Below are 17,849 nucleotides of genomic sequence, written 5' to 3'. Positions count from 1 at the left end.
GGAATGGGGTAAGGGGTAAGTAGGAATGGAAGTGGGGAGAGGAATTGGAAGCTTGTAGGAAGAGAGAACTGACTGTCCTCACATAATTCAAAATCAAGTCAGAAATGTAAAGACATTGTCAGGGAATAAAAAGAAAGCTGGCTGAGGAAATACCATCTGGAAAGGTCATCATGATCTACCTCTCAGGATATTGACTGTAAACTCCTGAGGGCTTGATTTACATAGTTGACAGACCATTGTGAACCACAGTATATACTACCTTATAGCAGTTGCTAAATTTCAGAGTGATTCTGGACCAGCCATCTCCTGTAACCAGGCAAGACTTCCAGTGGAGGGATTGGACGCAAACCCAGCCACAAAACCTTTGACCTATAATTTGTCCTGCCTACAAGATTTGCTGTGGCAAAGGTGGCACAGAAATTGTAGTAATGGCCAACCACCAAGCACTGGCCCAGCTTGAGATCCATGCCATGAGTGGGAGCCTACTTCTGACACTACCTGGATGTCCAGAAGCCAGAGACTGGATAACCCAGAGACCTAGGATAGAACCAAACATGACTGGCAAAACAAAACAAGTCAATGTAATGATTCCTAACCATATTCCACTATACTCATAGAGTGATGTCTAGCCCAACGGTCATCAGAGAGGCTTCACCCAGTACTGATGGAAACAGATGCAGATACCCATGGCCATTCGGCAAAGCTCAGGGAATCCTGTTGAAGAGGGGGGGAGGAAGGATTTTAGGAGCCAGAGGGGTCAAGGGCACCATAAGAAAACCAATGGAATCAACCATTCTAATCTACAGGGGCCCACAGATACTGAACCTCCAACCAAGGAGCATGCATGGGACTGATATATGCCCTTGGCACATATGTTACAGAGTGCAGCTTGGTCTTCACGTGGGACTCCCAACAGTGGGAACCAGCGCTGTCTTTGACTCTATTGCTTGCCTTTGGGACCCTTTCTCCCTCCTGGGTTGCTTTGTCTATCCTTAATAGAAAAGGAGGTCCCTAGTCTTCCTGCAACATGGCCAGTTGTTATCCATTGAGTCTGGTCCTTTTCTGAAGAGAAACAGAGGAGGAGTGGATGTGGGGAGAGGAAAATGGGAGGTGTGAGAGAGGGACTGGAAGGAGAGGAGGAAGGAGAAACTGTCATTTGCATTTGAGATGAAAAATAAAATGAAATTCAAAACATAATTAAAAAAGAAAGTCAAGGCCAGCCTGGTCTACAGAGTGGGTTCCAGGACAGCCAGGGCTACACAGAGAAACCCTGTCTTGAAAAACCAAAAAAAAAAAAAAAAAAAAAGTACTCTTTGGCTTTTTGACATATATTTACTGAAGTAAACCATCCAGGCAAGAGTGTTTCTTGCTCAAGTGGCTTCTTTACGTACCTTCTGAGCCAAGATGAATCCATGGGAGAGAAAAAGAGGAGAGGAGACAGAGGAAAAAGACCTACCTAAATATGCTGCCTGGCTGGTGGACTCAGCCAGCCCTTCCTTGCGCAAGTCTTTGCCTGCATCCCCGGGGGTAGAGCAGTGTGCTGGGGAGCTCTCCAGCATGAAGTTCTTGCTCCTGGATGTGCTGATGATCCGAGGGGGCAGGAGCACATTAATGACAGTCTGCAGCAGTAGCTGTACCTCGGGCTGCTCCAGCCACGGGCTATCTGAAGTGCATTGTGGAAGAGGAAGGGGAAAAAGTAACAATCACAAGGCAGACCTTCCTTGTTATTTACTGACCAATGCAACTTCTTCCAGTTTGAAACCAGAACACCTAGGAGTGTGGGTATTTCCCACCACCACATACTGTAAGCTTTCTTCCACACACAGCACAGCATTGGTGGCACCCAAGGGTCGCCGTAGCTGGCGTCCAAGCACTTGAATCGCTAACTCGATCCCCTGCTTACCAGCTCATTCTCTTTTCTATTGGCAAATACTTAGAGTGTACTGTTTACATTTGAGATACATTTTTCCTAAAAGAAAGGCTCCCTTAAGAAGGAAAAGTAAAGAGAACATATTGATAGCCCACAGCTGCAGGATCTCTGCTAACAACAGTGGCTGTTGTAAAGTTCAGGCACCTGTCAATTCTCAGTGCACTGTACTTGAACTAATTAACATTTCCGTAACATAAGTGAAACAATGTCCTTCTGCTCTCTATGGTATTAAAATCATTTTAAATAGGATGGTTTTTTTTGTTTGTTTGTTTTTTGTTTTTTGTTTTTTGTTTTTTGTTTTTTGTTTTTTGTTTTTTTTCTAAGAGAAATTCTTGTCCCGGGTCAGCTAAACCAAATAAAACTATTTCCCAAATCAACGCCCAGTTAAAACCATTTGGATCCAATTCAGCTGATGACTTTCCTGGGGAAAAGGAAGAATAGAAACAGCATACTGGTAGTTAGAAAACACAACAACAACAATAGGCTTCCTTTAGTTAAGTTAATCAGACCTTTGCTTCCAGATCCTACTGTGAGCACAAATGGGATGAGCAGATTTAAAAGCATCCCCTCCCTTCGCTCTTGATTGGTGAATGGGGAGATCACATGGCTTAAAGGAAAATCTTCTTTTAAAGCCTGTGCAGCAATAATAGAAAAAAAAAGAAGATTAACTGACCACTGTGCCCACTGTATACATTTGTTTCTACAGTGTCGGCAAAGGTGCCTCCCCGCTGGCTGTACCTGTAAACTATGAGTTCACGTGTTGTGTTTGTGCCATAAGGAGTTGGCCCCACACGATGATTTATCATTGGCTTCAAATAACAGAGCTACATTCCAAAAAAGACGGTAATGGCTTAAACAGTAAGTGAAGAAGTTTGATACTAGACTCACCTCATTTCCCCCAATAATTTTTCTCTATGTGTTTACCAAGGAAAATGGAGAAAGTGACAACTTAGCATTTCTCCACTTGGGGGTTATTTAAAAATTCCTTGACCCCTGCCTTGGCTTCTTCAAGCCAGGAAGCATAAAAGGAAGAAATAAGTGATTTTTGGAAACAGGCTATTAAGGTAAAAGTTAGAATGTCATCTTTTCCCTTCTGTGCAGTAGCCACCGTTCTTTACATTCTTTGAACATCTCCCATTTTCTGGATGGTAAGAAGCCATGATTTCTAGACCATTATAATTATAATGATAACTATAGTTATCATTATAAATTACCCATTTATAGCCAGTGTATTTTTTCCATTGATCAGAGCTTTGGAACTGGGTGACACAGAGAAACAGTTAGGGGAGTTGGGAATTTGTACCTTTGTTGTTAAAGTGGGATAGTGGTGTGTGTGTGTGTGTGTGTGTGTGTGTGTGTGTGTGTGTGCACTTGCACTTTGCTTAAAATAATATTCAACCCACAATCATTAAAGAAAATAAAGGTATTCAAAGTCTGGTAGTAACGTGTGAAAGAATTTCATACTGTAATTCTTTCTGAAAATAATCTTAAACCAGATTTTGAATACTGTTGCCTCTTTTGATTAACAATTGTGAGCTGATTACCCATACGCCATTAGTTTGCACACAGCTCCCACGACCACAGTGGTTCCTGTGGCTGTGCCAGGACTAAATGACTCTGCTATTTTTGAGATCTCAAGAAGAATTACAGAAGCACAACTTAGGGCCATGCTCAGGGCTGAAGCTCCAAACCCATCAGTGTTTGGAGGTGTTCCCACTTCGGTTTCACAGATTTTGCCCAGCCTTTGCAGAAAGAGAGAGAGAGAGAGAGCACCACGATGACGTGGTGCCTCCACCGGCAACTCAATGAGCGTGACAAACAGGTAAGGCAGTCACACCTGTATCTGCAATGCTACAAGCCGGACAACAGCTGTGCTGAAGGGCAGAGGTGGTGAGAGATAAGGGCTGAGATGAAGAAGGGGTAATCCATCCGCAACACTGGAAGGTCCTACCACTCCCATCACCTGAAATACAAACAGAGCACATGACTAGCCTTGACCATTGCAATTTCATGCAACTGTAATAAAGGAGTCTCATTCTCTAGTAATAAGAGTAACAAATTGAAGGTCGGGCATGTCATTCTCAGTCTCTTCTTTCTCTGTGCCCTTTGGGGCAGGTAATGTCTGGAGTCAGGTCACTCTTTATACTGGATTCAACCAAGGTTTTGTAGAATGTTGTTTATGGCTAACTATGTAGGTAATGAGAGATGGATAATTGGGAGACTGCACACTTACTGGTGGGTTCAAGGTGATGCCGTCCACAATCCTTGGTGGAGCAAATACTGATATCAATGATGATGGTCACAGCTCTATGTGCACTAAACTAGGCATTCCAACTACACATTTGTGGCCAAACTAGTTAAGCAGCTGATCCTACTGGGTGATATGCTCTAGCATGGTTTTCACACATTGGACAAAACCTTGTCAGGACCAGACTCTAGATATTACAAAAACAGTAAAGATAATTTTTCTTTGTATAAATCCTAGTCTGGCCAACTCATGGTATTATTTGGCCCTTAAAAAAAAAAAGAAAGAAAGAAAAAGAAAGAAAGAAAAGCCTTCTTTTGTGTTTCTCCTCCCCAAACTGTCTCAACCCCTAGCCAATTGTGCAGACTCCACCACCCCACTCTCCAACTGGCAGCCCTCAACTCTCAACGCAACTTTGAGGTGATTGTCAAAGTAGTGCATGGGAAGCAGCACCCCAACATCCCGCCTGGGCAGGGATGGGCCCCTGCATCTCCCACGTACCACCTTGAAATGAACCTCAGGGTTTTGAGTGTCACCTGAGCCGTCGGTGTTCATAGGTAGGTAAGGGGCACAAAGTGGTTGACCTGTAAATCTTCAGTTTAGAGAAATCAATAGCAGAGTTAAAACTGTGCAAAGTTTCAGAAGATTGCCACGTGGCTACTCACCAGATTGACACAGACATTGATCAGTGACCTAAGGTGAGGCAGGAAGGATATGATTGGCTGCCTCTGAAGTGTCAAACAAACCCCTTCAATCAAACTGCTGGCAGGCTCCCATTCAACCTGTCGCCTGGAATACAATATAGGAGCCATTAGCAGCCTGGCTCCCTTCTGGAGACAGTCTGAGACAAGTGAACGAGACAGTGATCCGGACATCGACTAAGACAGGACATGTGTCTGAGACAACAGAGTGCTTCCCAAGGGATGGCGTTTACCCATGTTCTTCCAAAAGTACAGAGCACACTGGGAGGGGAAGAAGGTACTGAAAACGCAGCAGAGGCACAGTCCTGCCCCACCGACTAATGAGACAAAATCTATTGAAGAAAAAAAGCAGAGATGATGAATGGGTCATATTTTAAGGTCCCCGATGCCATTTTTGAGAGGGTTTCTATGCTATTGTCTCAGGAGATGTGAGACATCTCCTAATAGAATAAATCTGCTCCTAGCTGCAGTTCCGAGATCTACTTATTAGACTGTTCTTGGTACCTACAACTTTCACACCACCCTATCCGTGGGATTTGTATGGCACAAGTCCTGTCAAAAGATGACATTTGAGGAAAATAGTCTAAAAATTTCTCATTGACTTCTGGGAAATGATCTCGGATTATTTTCTATGGTAGTACAGTTGGTAGAGCACACAATTCAACCAGATTAACACAGGACTCTTCTGTCTTAAAAATGCATCTATTCTGTGCCTGTCTCAGTCTCCAGAACTCCAAATTAAGCAGGCTGGGCTTTGCTGATTTGAAAATTATTTCTAAGCCTACACCTGCTATGAAACTGTATCCTGTACAATGAAAGAGTGGAGATGTATCCCAAATGAGGAAGCACTGATATCCTGGATGCCAGAAGCACCCAGGTAACACACAGGTCAGCAGTGTGTTGAACTTAGGTCACACGAAGAAATTAAAAACAAACTGTATATTACATCGTGCTTCTCAGAAAAAGTTTCCATAGCTGACCAAAAGTATACATTAATCAAAAAATTCTTTTGGGGAGCTATGCCATGTATAACTGGTTTACTATATGACAAATGAGCCATTTTATGGAGATCTTTAACATCCTTAGATGTCAAAGTACTTAAGAGAGAGAATTCATTTTGACACATGAGCATAAGACATTGATAAATCTTTGATCAGCTGTTTACCAGTAGATGCAAATGTTCTAAAGGGACTATTTTTTTTTTTAAATCGTGCTTAAAAACAGGCCTCTCAGGCTGCAGAGATGGCTCAGTGGGTAAGAGCACTGAGTGCTCTTCCAGAGGTCCCGAGTTCAATTCCCAACAACCACATCGGGGCTCACAACCATTTGTAATGGAGTCCGATGCCCTCTTCTGGTGTGTTTGAAGACAGCTACAGTGTACTCATAAATAAGATAAATAAATAAATCTTAAACAAAACAAAACAAAACCCAGGCATCTTCATGCCACTGAAACAAGTGACCTTGATATAGTGTCATGATATCCATCACCATGGTACAAAATGATATAAGAACCAGCTCTTAGGAGGTAGCCTGATAACAGTTCAATTCTGGTTTTCTGCGACTTCATAGTGGCATACATGTTTAGAGTGCTGGCTAATGTCTGTAAAACATGAACCTTATGTACCACAATCTGTGGCAAAGTTGCATTGATTTTGAGTTTAGTTTTTAAAAGTGGTTGAAGCTCTTTCATTCATCTGAATTTGAGATTTCCATTGAGTGGGGCTGTGAGCTGTAGCATCTTCTCTCTATGACTATAGTTTCCAAACTTAGTTCACATTGCCAGATCGGCTAGTGAAGAGGCATCAGCACAACTGGGAGGTGGATGGGGATGTCACAGGCCTCCAGGAGATCTCCAGGCTGTAACTGTGTTAATTTACAACTCCACTGAATAAGGTGAACGTTTGGCTTTGTTTTCAGACCTTTTAATGTTTAAAGTTTGGCTGATAACTATAAAAACCTGAATTTTTCTAAATTTCCATGAACCCAAATTTGATAATTATATTAAATGTAGTACTTGTAGCATCAAATTAATGTTTCCTTTTTATGTTGTGCTGGGTATTTGGAAGGCATCCTCTGTCTTACTTCAAAATGGATCAAGGTTATGAGTTCTAATTGGATTTCATCATTGTGTCAGATGAAGAGCTCTCTAAGAAATGGAAAGACACTTCTTCAAGATGAATACATACATCCCCAAAGAAATACAATTTCCTCAAAAACAAGTATGGTTATTGGGGAATTTATATTCCCAGTTATCTATGAACAAATACCACCTGAATACATTGGACTCACTGGATTAACCTCAGATTGGCCTAATGTGTTCAAAATGGCCAATTTCTAACCCAGTACTCTGTCATAACTAAGCAGGAAGCCTTCTCACCTCAAGGTGGGCATCTTATGGATTTTGTTGAACATTCTATCCAGTCTCTTTAGAATGAGGATAAGAGCTGGCCTCACAGCCTCTGCTGACCAATCAGTAATGGGGAGCATCTCCATGATGTAGCGCCGAAGGCCTCGGCTCTCCATTGTCTGGGTGTCATATGGTGCCAGCTTCAGGAGGGAGTGTGCAATTTCTGCCAGCCTAAAATCATTTGAGAAATAATGAAACCAAAAGCAAAAACCACCACAGTGGGGCTATTTCTACACAGTGTCATGCTGATCACCTCATGCTAATCAATGTATCAACTTCCTAACTAAAAAAATTCTCCCAACATCCTAATCCCTCACCTTTTAGATATATCAACATAATCATATGTGTACATGCATAGTTATGCAAAATCACGGGATATTTCAGAGAGTAGACATGAAGACAACTTAGAAAGATTATGGACAGGTCAAATGTATCTATAGAACGCCACTTCTTTTTGTGTGTGACAGGTCTTATGCTACCCAGATTAGCCTTGAACTTGCTGTACAGCTTGGATTGATCTTGAATTTAATATTCTTTTTTTATTAGATATTTTCTTTATTTACATTTCAAATGTTATCTCCTTTCCTAGTTTCCCCTCAAAAATCCCCTATCCTCTCTCTCCTCCTCCTGTTCCCCAACCCACCCACTTCCTTTCCTAGTCCTGGCATTCCCCTACACTGGGGCATAGAGTCTTCACAGGACCAAGTGCCTTTCCTCCCATTGATGACCAATGAAGCCATCCACTTCTACACATATAGCTAGAGCCACAAGTTCTACCATGTGTTTTCTTTGATGGTGGTATAGTTCCAAGGAGCTCTGGGGGTACTGGTTAGTTCATATTGATGTTCCTCTTATGAGGCTTCAGTCCCCTTCAGCTCTGTGGGTATTTCTCTGGCACCTTCATTGGGGACCTTGTGCTCACTCCAATGGATAACTGTGAGCATCCACTTCTGTATTTGCCAGGCACTGGCAGAGCCTCACAGGAGACAGCTATATCAGGCTCTTGTCAGCAGGCTCTTATTGGCATCTGCCTAGTGACGGGGTTTGGTGGTTGTTTATGGGGTGGATCCTCAAGTGGAACAAACTCTGGATGGTTCTTCCTTCAGGCTCTGCTGTGAACTTTGTCTCTGTAACTCCTTCCATGGGTATTTTGTACCCCATTCTGAGAAGAAACAAAGTATCCACACTTTGGTCTTCCTTCTTCTTGAGTTTCATGTGTTTTGCAAATTGTACCTTGGGTATTCTAAGTTTCTGGGCTAATATCCACTTATCAGTGAGTACATATCATGTGTGTTCTTTTGTGATTGGGTTATCTCACTTAGGATGATATCCTGCAGATCCATCCATTAGCCTAAGAATTTTATAAAGTTATTGTTTTTAATAGCTGAATTACTCCATTGTGTAAATGTACCACATTTTCTGTATCCATTCTTCAATTGAGGGACATCTGGGTTCTTTCCAGCTTCTGGCTATTATAAATAAGGCTGCTATGAATATTGTGGAGCATGTGTCCTTATTACAATTTGGAACATCTTCTGGGTATATGCCCAGGAGAGGTATTGCTGGATCTTCTGGTAGTACAATGTCCAATTTTCTGAGGAACAGCCAAACTGATTTCCAGAGTGGTTATACCAGCTTGCAATCCCACCAGCAATGGAGGAGTGTTCCTCTTTCTCCACATCCTTGCCAGCATCTGCTGCCACCTGAATTTTTGATCTTAGCTATTCTGACTGGTGTGAGGTGGAATCTCAGGGCTGTTTTGATTTGCATTTCCCTGATGATTAAGGATGTTGAACATTTTTTCAGGTGCTTCTCAGCCATTCTGTATTCCTCAGTTGAGAAATCTTTGTTTAGCTCTGTACTCCATTTTTAAATAGGGTTGTTTGGTTTGCCAGAGTCCAGCTTCTTGAGTTCTTTGTATATATTGGATATTAGCCCCCTATCAGATTTAGGATTGGTAAAGATTCTTTCCCCATATGATGGTGGCCTTTTTGTCTTATTCACAGTGTCTTTTGACTTACAGAAGCTTTGCAATTTTATGAGGTCCAATCTGTTAATTCTCAACCTTATAGCACAAGTCATTGCTGTTCTGTTCAGGAATTTTTTCCGTGCCCATATCTTCAAGACTTTTCCCCACTTTCTCCTCTATACGTTTCAGTGTCTCTGGTTTTATGTGGAGTTCCTTGATCCACTTAGACTTGAGCCTTTTACAAGGAGATAAGAATGGATCAATTCGCATTTTTCTACATGATAATTGCCAGTTGTGCCAGCACGATTTGTTGAAAATATTGTCTCTTTTCTACTGGATGGTTTTAGTTCCTTTGTCAAAGATCAAGTGACCATAGGTGTGTGGGTTCATTTCTGGGTCTTCATTTCTATTCCATTGATTGTTAATCTGATCCAGATTTAACTTTGGTACTTCGTATCTGTCTAGAAAATACTCTATTTCATACAGGTTTTCCAGTTTTGCTCAGTATAGCCTTTTGTAGTAGGATCTGATGACACTTTGGAGATCCTCAGGTTCTGTACTTATGTCTCCCTTTTCATTTCTGATTTTTTTATAGGATACTGTCCATGTGCCCTCTAGTTAGTTTGGCTAAAGGTTTATCTATCTTGTTGATTTTCTCAAAGAACCACCTCCTGGTTTGGTTGATTCTTCGGATATTTCTTTTTGTTTCTACTTGGTTGATTTCAGCCCTGAGTTAGATTATTTCCTGCCGTCTACTCCTCTTGGATGAATTTGCTTCCTTTTGTTCTAGAGCTTTTAGGTGTGCTGTCAAGCTGCTAGTGTATGCTCTCTCTAGTTTCTTTTTGGCAGCAGTCAGAGCTATGAGTTTTTCTCTAAGGCCTTTTCATTGTGTCCATATGTTCGGTTATGTTGTGGCTTCATTTTCATTAAACTCTAAAAAGTCTTTAATTTCTTCCTTTATTTCTTCCTTGACCAAGTAATCATTGAGTAGAGTGTTGTTCAGCTTCCATGTGTATGTGGGCTTTCTATTATTTATATTGATATTGAAGATCAGCTTTAGTTCATGGTGATCTGATAGGATGCATGGGATTATTTCAATATTTTTGTATCTATTAAGGCCTGTTTTGTGACTGATTATCTTGTCAGTTTTGGAGAAGGTACCATGAGGTGTTGAGAAGAAGGTATATCCTTTTGTTTTAGAGTAAAATGTTGTTTCATAACTTCTATTAGTTTCTGTCTCCAGCATCTGTCCATTGATAGGAGTGGGGCGTTAAAGTCTCCCACTATTATTGTGTGCTTTGAGCTTTACTTAAGTTCCTTTAATGAATGTGGATGCCTTGCATTTGGAGCATAGATAGAATAGAGAGTTGATCTTGGAAGATTTTACCTTTGATGAGTATGAAGTGCCCCTCATTGTCTTTTTTGATAACTTTGGGTTGGGAGTCAATTTTATTCGATATTAGAATGCATACTCCCGCTTGTTTCTTGGAATCATTTGCTTGGAAAATTGTTTTCCAGCCTTTTACTCTCAGGTAGTGTCTGTCTTTGTCCCTCAGGTGGGTTTCCTGTATGCAGCAAAATAGTCTATGTCTTTTGTTTTTCTTTTTAATTTTTTATTTGGTATTTTCCTCATTTACATTTCCAATACTATCCCAAAAGACCCCTATACCCCCCCCCCACTCCCTTACCCACTCACTCCCACTTCTTGGCCCTGGCATTCCCCTCCCTGTACTGAGGAATATAAAGTTTGCACGACCAATGGGCCTCTCTTTCCACTGATGGCCGGCTAGGCCATCTTCTGATACATATGCAGCTAGAGACATGAGCTCCAGAGGGGTACTGGTTAGTACATATTGTTGTTCCACCTATAGGATTGCAGATCCCTTTAGCTCCTTGGATACTTTCTCTAGCTCCTCCATTGGGGGCCCTGTGATCCATCCAATAGCTGACTGTGAGCATCCACTTCTATGTTTGCTAGGCCCCGGCATAGTCTCACAAGAGACAGCTATATCAGGGTCCTTTCAGCAAAATCTTGCTAGTGTATGCAATGGTGTCAGCGTTTGGCGGCTGATTATGGGATGGATCCCCGGGTATGGTAGTCTGTAGATGGTCCATCCTTTTGTCTCAGCTCCAAACTTTGTCTCTGTAACTCCCTTCATGGGAGTTTTGTTCCCAATTCTAAGAAGGGGCAAAGTGTCCACACTTTGGTCTTTGTTCTTCTTGAGTTTCCTGTGCTTTGTATCTTGTATCTTGGGTATTCTAAGTTTCTGGGATAATATCCACTTATCAGTGAGTACATATCATGTAAGTTCTTTTGTGATTGGGTTACCTCACTCAGGATGATGCCCTCCAGGTCAATCCATTTGCCTAGGAATTTCATAAATTCATTCTTTTTAATAGCTGAGTAGTACTTCATTGTGTAAATGTGCCACATTTTCTGTATCCATTTCTCTGTTGAGGGGCATCTGGGTTCTTTCCAGCTTCTGGCTATTATAAATAAGGCTGCTATGAACATAGTGGAGCATGTGTCCTTCTTACCGGTTGGGACATCTTCTGGATATATGCCCAGGAGAGGTATTGCAGGATCCTCTGGTAGTACTATGTCCAATTTTCTGAGGAACCGCCAGACTGATTTCCACAGTGGTTGTACAAGCTTGCAATCCCACCAGCAATGGATGAGTGTTCCTCTTTCTCCACATCCTCGCCAGCATCTACTGTCACCTGAATTTTTTATCTTAGCCATTCTGACTGGCATGAGATAGAATCTCAGGGCTGTTTTGATTTGCATTTCCCTGATGATTAAGGATGCTGAACATTTTTTCAGGTGCTTCTCAGCCATTCGGTATTCCTCAGGTAAGAATTCTTTGTTTAGCTCTGAGCCCCATTTTTTAATGGGGTTATCTGATATTCTGGAGTCCACCCTTTTCAGTTCTTTATATATATTAGGTACTAGTTCCCTATCTGATTTAGGATAGGTAAAGATCCTTTCCCAGTCTGTTGTTGGCCTTTTTGTATTATTGATGGTGTCCTTTGCCTTACAGAAAGTCCCATTTGTCAATTCTCCACCTTATAGCACAAGCCATTGCTGTTCTATTCAGGAATTTTTCCCCTGTACCCATATCTTCAAGGCTTTTCCCCACTTTCTCCTCTATAAGTTTCACTGTCTCTGGTTTTGTGTGGAGTTCCTTGATCCACTTAGATTTGACCTTAGTACAAGGAGATAGAAATGGATCAATTCTCATTCTTCTACATGTTAACTGCCAGTTGAGCCAGCACCATTTGTTGAAAATGCTGTCTTTTTTCCACATGATGGTTTTAGCTCCCTTGTCAAAGATCAAGTGACCATTAGTGTGTGGGTTCATTTCTGGGTCTTCAATTCTATTCCACTGGTCTACTTGTCTACTTGTCGCTATCCCAGTACAATGCAGTTTTTAATCACAATTGCTCTGTAGTACAGCTTTAGGTCAGGCATGATAATTCCACCAGAGGTTCTTTTATCCTTGAGAAGAGTTTTTGCTATCCTAGGTTTTTTGTTATTCCAGTTAAATTTGCAGATTGCTCTTTCTAATTCATTGAAGAATTGGGTTGGAATTTTGATGGGGATTGCATTGAATCTGTAGATTGCTTTTGGCAAGATAGCCATTTTTACAATGTTGATCCTGCCAATCCACGAGCATGGGAGATCTTTCCATCTTCTGAGATCTTCTTTAATTTCTTTCTTCAGAGACTTGAAGTTCTTTTCATACAGATCTTTCACTTCCTTAGTTAGAGTCACGCCAAGATATTTTATATTATTTGTGACTATTGAGAAGGGTGTTTTATCCCTAAATTCTTTCTTGGCCTGTTTTTTTTTTTTTTTTTTGTGTGTGTGTGTGTGTGTGTGTGTGTGTGTGTGTGTGTGTACAGAAAGGCCATTGACTTGAGTTAATTTTATATCCAGCTACTTCATCAAAGCTGTTTATCAGGTTTAGGAGTTTTCTGGTGGAATTTTTAGGGTCACATATATATATATACATACTATCATATCATCTACAAAAAGTGATATTTTGACTTCTTCCTTTCCAATTTGTATCCCCTTGATTTCCTTTTGTTGTTGAATTGCTCTGGCTAGGACTTCAAGTACAATGTTGAATAGGTAGGGAGAAAGTGGGCAACCTTGTCTAGTCCCTGATTTTAGTGGGATTGCTTGCAGCTTCTCAGCATTTACTTTGATGTTGGCTACTGGTTTGCTGTAGATTGCTTTTATCGTGTTTAGGTATGGGCCCTGAGTTCCTGATCTTTCCAAGACTTTTATCATGAATGGATGTTAGATTTTGTCAAATGCTTTCTCCGTGTCTAACGAGATTATCATGTGGTTTTTGCATTTGAGTTTGTTTATATAATGGATTATGTTGATGGATTTCCATATATTAAACCATCCCTGATTCCCTGGAATAAAACCTACTTGGTCAGGATGGATGATTGTTTTAATGTGTTCTTGGATTGGGTTAGCAAGTATTTTATTGAGTATTTTTGCATCGATATTCATAAAGGAAATTGGTCTGAAGTTCTCTATCTTTGTTGGATCTTTCTGTGGTTTAGGTATCAGAGTAATTGTGGCTTCATAGAATGAATTGGGTAGAGTACTTTCTGCTTCTATTTTGTGGAATAGTTTGTGCAGAACTGGAATTAGATCTTCTTTGAAGGTCTGATAGAACTCTGCACTAAACTCATGTGGTCCTCGGCTTTTTTTGGTTGGGAGACTATTAATGACTGCTTCTATTTCTTTAGGGGATATGGTACTGTTTAGTTCATTAACTTGATCCTGATTTAACTTTGGTACCTGGTATCTGTCTAGAAATTTGTCCACTTCATCCAGGTTTCCATTATCGTTGAGGATAGCCTTTTGTAGAAGGATCTGATGGTGTTTTGGGTTTCTTCAGGATCTGTTGTTATGTCTCCCTTTTCATTTCTGATTTTGTTAATTAGGATGCTGTCCCTGTGCCCTCTAGTGAGTCTAGCTAAGGGTTTATCTATCTTGTTGATTTTCTCAAAGAACCAGCTCCTCGTTTGGTTGATTCTTTGAATAGTTCTTGTTTCCACTTGGTTGATTTCGCCCCTGAGTTTGATCATTTCCTGCTGTCTACTCCTCTTGGGTGAATTTGCTTCCTTTTTTTCTAGAGCTTTTAGATGTGTTGTCAAGCTGCTAGTGTGTGCTCTCTCTTGTTTCTTTTTGGAGGCACCCAGAGTTATGAGTTTACCTCTTAGAAATGCTTTCATTGTGTCCCATAAGTTTGGGTATGTTGTGTCTTCATTTTCATTAAACTCTAAAAAGTTTTTAATTTCTTTCTTTGTTCCTTCCTTGACCAAGGTATCATTGAGAAGAGTGTTGTTCAGTTTCCACGTGAATTATGGTTCTCTATTATTTATTTTGTTATTGAAGATCAGCCTTAGTCCATGGTGGTCTGATAGGATGCATGGGACAATTTCAGTATTTTTGTATATGTTGAGGCTCTTTTTGTGACCAATTATGTGGTCAGTTTTGGAGAAGGTACCATGAGGTGCTGAGAAGAAGGCATATCCTTTTGTTTTAGGATAAAAAGTTATGTAGATATCTGTTAGATACATTTGTTTCATAACTTCTGTTAGTTTCACTGTGTCCCTGTTTAGTTTCTGTTTCCATGATCTGTCCATTGGTGAAAGTGGTGTGTTGAAGTCTCCCACTATTATTGTGTGAGGTGCAATGTGTGCTTTGAGCTTTACTAAAGTTTCTTTAATGAATGTGGCTGCCCTTGCATTTGGAGCATAGATATTTAGAATAGAGAGTTCCTCTTGGAGGATTTTACCTTTGATGAGTATGAAGTGTCCCTCCTTGTCTTTTTTGATAACTTTGGGTTGGAAGTTGATTTTATTCGATATTAGAATGGCTACTCCAGCTTGTTTCTTCAGACCATTTGCTTGGAAAATTGTTTTCCAGCTTTTCACTCTGATTTAGTGTCTGTCTTTTTCCCTGAGATGGGTTTCCTGTAAGCAGCAAAATGTTGGTCCTGTTTGTGTAGCCAGTCTGTTAGTCTATGTCTTTTTATTGGGAAGTTGAGTCCATTGATATTAAGAGATATTAAGGAAAAGTAATTGTTGCTTCCTATTATTTTTGTTGTTAGAGTTGGCATTCTGTTCTTGTGGCTGTCTTCTTTTTGGTTTGTTGAAGGATTACTTTCTTGTTTTTTCTAGGGCATGGTTTTCGTCCTTGTATTGTTTTTTTTCTGTTATTATCCTTTGAAGTGCTGGATTCGTGGAAAGATAATGTGTGAATTTGGTTTTGTCGTGGAATACTTTGGTTTCTCCATCTATGGTAATTGAGAGTTTGGCTGTATATAGTAGTAGCCTGGGCTGGCATTTGTGTTCTCTTAGTGTCTGTATAACATCTGTCCAGGATCTTCTGGCTTTCATAGTCTCTGGTGAAAAGTCTGGCGTAATTCTGATAGGCCTGCCTTTATATGTTACTTGACCTTTTCCCCTTACTTCTTTTAACATTCTATCTTTATTTAGTGCATTTGTTGTTCTGATTATTATGTGTCGGGAGGAATTTCTTTTCTGGTCCAGTCTATTTGGAGTTCTGTAGGCTTCTTGTATGTTCATGGGCATCTCTTTCTTTAGGTTTGGGAAGTTTTCTTCTATAATTTTGTTGAAGATATTTGCTGGCCCTTTAAGTTGAAAATCTTCATTCTCATCTACTCCTATTATCCATAGATTTGGTCTTCTCATTGTGTCCTGGATTTTCTGGATGTTTTGAGTTAGGATCTTTTTGCATTTTGCATTTTGCATTTTCTTTGATTATTGTGCCAATGTTCTCTATGGAATCTTCTGCACCTGAGAGTCTCTCTTTCATCTCTTGTATTCTGTTGCCGATGCTTACATCTATGGTTCCAGATTTCTTTCATAGAGTTTCTGTTTCTAGCATTGCCTCATTTTGGGTTTTCTTTATTGTGTCTACTATGCTTTTTAGGTCTAGTATGGTTTTGTTCATTTCCATCACCTGTTTGGATGTGTTTTCCTGGTTTTCTTTAAGGACTTCTACCTGTTTGGTTGTGTTTTCCTGTTTTTCTTTAAGGACTTATAACTCTTTAGCAGTGTTCTCCTGTATTTCTTTAAGTGAGTTATTAAAGTCCTTCTTGAAGTCCTCTACCATCATCATGAGATATGCTCTTAAATCCGGGTCTAGCTTTTCGGGTGTGTTGGGGTGCCCAGTTCTGGGTGAGGTGGGAGTGCTGCGTTCTGATGATGGTGAGTGGTCTTTGTTTCTGTTAGTAAGATTCTTATGTTTGCCTCTTGCCATCTGGTAATCTCTGGAGTCAGTTGTTATAGTTGTCTCTGGTTAGAGCTTGTTCCTCTTGTGATTCTGTTAGTCTCTATCAGCAGACCTGGGAGACTAGCTCTCTCCTGAGTTTCAGTGGTCAGAACACTCTCTGCAGGCAAGCTCTCCTCTTTCAGGGAAGGTGCCCAGATATCTGGCGTTCGAACCTGCCTCCTGGCAGAAGTTGTGTTCCACTCACCAGAGGTCCTAAGATTCCGTGGCGAGTGCTCTGGGGACCTTGTGCGTGTTCGCAGACTCCGTGCCCAAGGTGACCCGGTGCTGTGGCCGACGAGACGGGACTTGTGACCCTGGTCAGTCCAGGTTTTCTGCTTTCCCAATTAATGCTGTCTCAGGTCTCTCATGATTGGATTGGAACAGAAGTTGTGTTCCACTCACCAGAGGTCCTGAGATCCCGGGAAGAGTGCTCTGTGGACCTTGGGGGTGTCCTCAGACTCCGTGCTCAATGTGACCTGGTGCTAGGGCTGACCAGAAGGGATGTCTATGTCCTTTTATTGAGAAATTGAGATCATTAATATTAAGAGATATTACGGAAAAGTAATTGTTATTTCCTGTTATTTTTATTGTTAGAGTTGGGATTCTGTTCTTGTGGATATCTTCTTTTAGGTTTGTTGAAGGATTACTTTCTTGCTTTTTCTGGGGTGTTATTTTCCTCCTTGTGTTGGAGTTTTCCCTGTATTATCCTTTGAAGGGCTGGATTTGTGGAAATATATTTTGTGAATTTGGTTTTGTCATGTAATACTTTGGTTTCTCCATCTATGGTAATTGAGGGTTTTGCTGGCAAGAAACATTAACATAGTAGCCTGGGCTGGTATTTGTGTTCTGTTAGTGTCTGTATAACATCTGTCCAGGATCTTCTGGTTTTCATATTTTCTGGTGAAAAGGAATTTCATATTCTTTTGCCTCATTCTTCCAAGTTCTGGAATTACAGATTCTGATATCATGCCTGAAAATAAAACCCAGGACTTGTGCATGCTAGAGAGGAACTCTGCCGATTTCCTTTATCCTCAATTGCCAGAGAATATAATTCTACATACACACACACACATACACACACACACACACACACACACACACACACACACACACACACACAGAGCACACACACCTGTGGAGATCTATTAATTAATTAGAAGTAGTACATTGGAAATATTCTACTTTTACTTTTCTCATATATTAACTATAGCATTTTAATAAAGAGAAAAGTTAGTAGTTTAGGAGAGGCAAATAAATGCTCAAAAGGAAC

The 17,849-nt window shown here is 40.7% G+C and overlaps 1 protein-coding gene across 21 annotated transcripts in view; it reads right to left on the bottom strand.

Annotated features, from left to right (window-relative positions):
* The window catches only part of Unc80 (unc-80, NALCN activator), a 231,236-nt gene that overhangs the window by 22,601 nt on the left and 190,786 nt on the right, over nucleotides 1–17,849 (bottom strand). For 18 of the 21 annotated variants that reach the window (XM_017321274.2, XM_011238547.3, XM_011238544.2 and 15 more), the window contains 5 exons: nucleotides 7,254–7,454; nucleotides 4,841–4,964; nucleotides 3,768–3,893; nucleotides 2,440–2,563; nucleotides 1,457–1,663 (listed from right to left, as the gene is read on the bottom strand). In XM_017321274.2, the coding sequence (XP_017176763.1) occupies nucleotides 1,457–1,663; nucleotides 2,440–2,563; nucleotides 3,768–3,893; nucleotides 4,841–4,964; nucleotides 7,254–7,454 (782 nt within the window). The remainder of the gene's footprint in view (nucleotides 1–1,456; nucleotides 1,664–2,439; nucleotides 2,564–3,767; nucleotides 3,894–4,840; nucleotides 4,965–7,253; nucleotides 7,455–17,849) is intronic. The other 3 variants (XM_017321275.2, XM_011238545.2, XM_017321267.2) reach the window with 1 other exon arrangement.

Source organism: Mus musculus, chromosome 1 (genome assembly GCF_000001635.26).
Source record: "Mus musculus strain C57BL/6J chromosome 1, GRCm38.p6 C57BL/6J".
Taxonomy (NCBI): Eukaryota; Metazoa; Chordata; class Mammalia; order Rodentia; family Muridae; genus Mus; species Mus musculus.
Note: the sequence above shows the minus strand (reverse complement) of the source record. Positions and strands in the feature narration are given on the sequence as shown.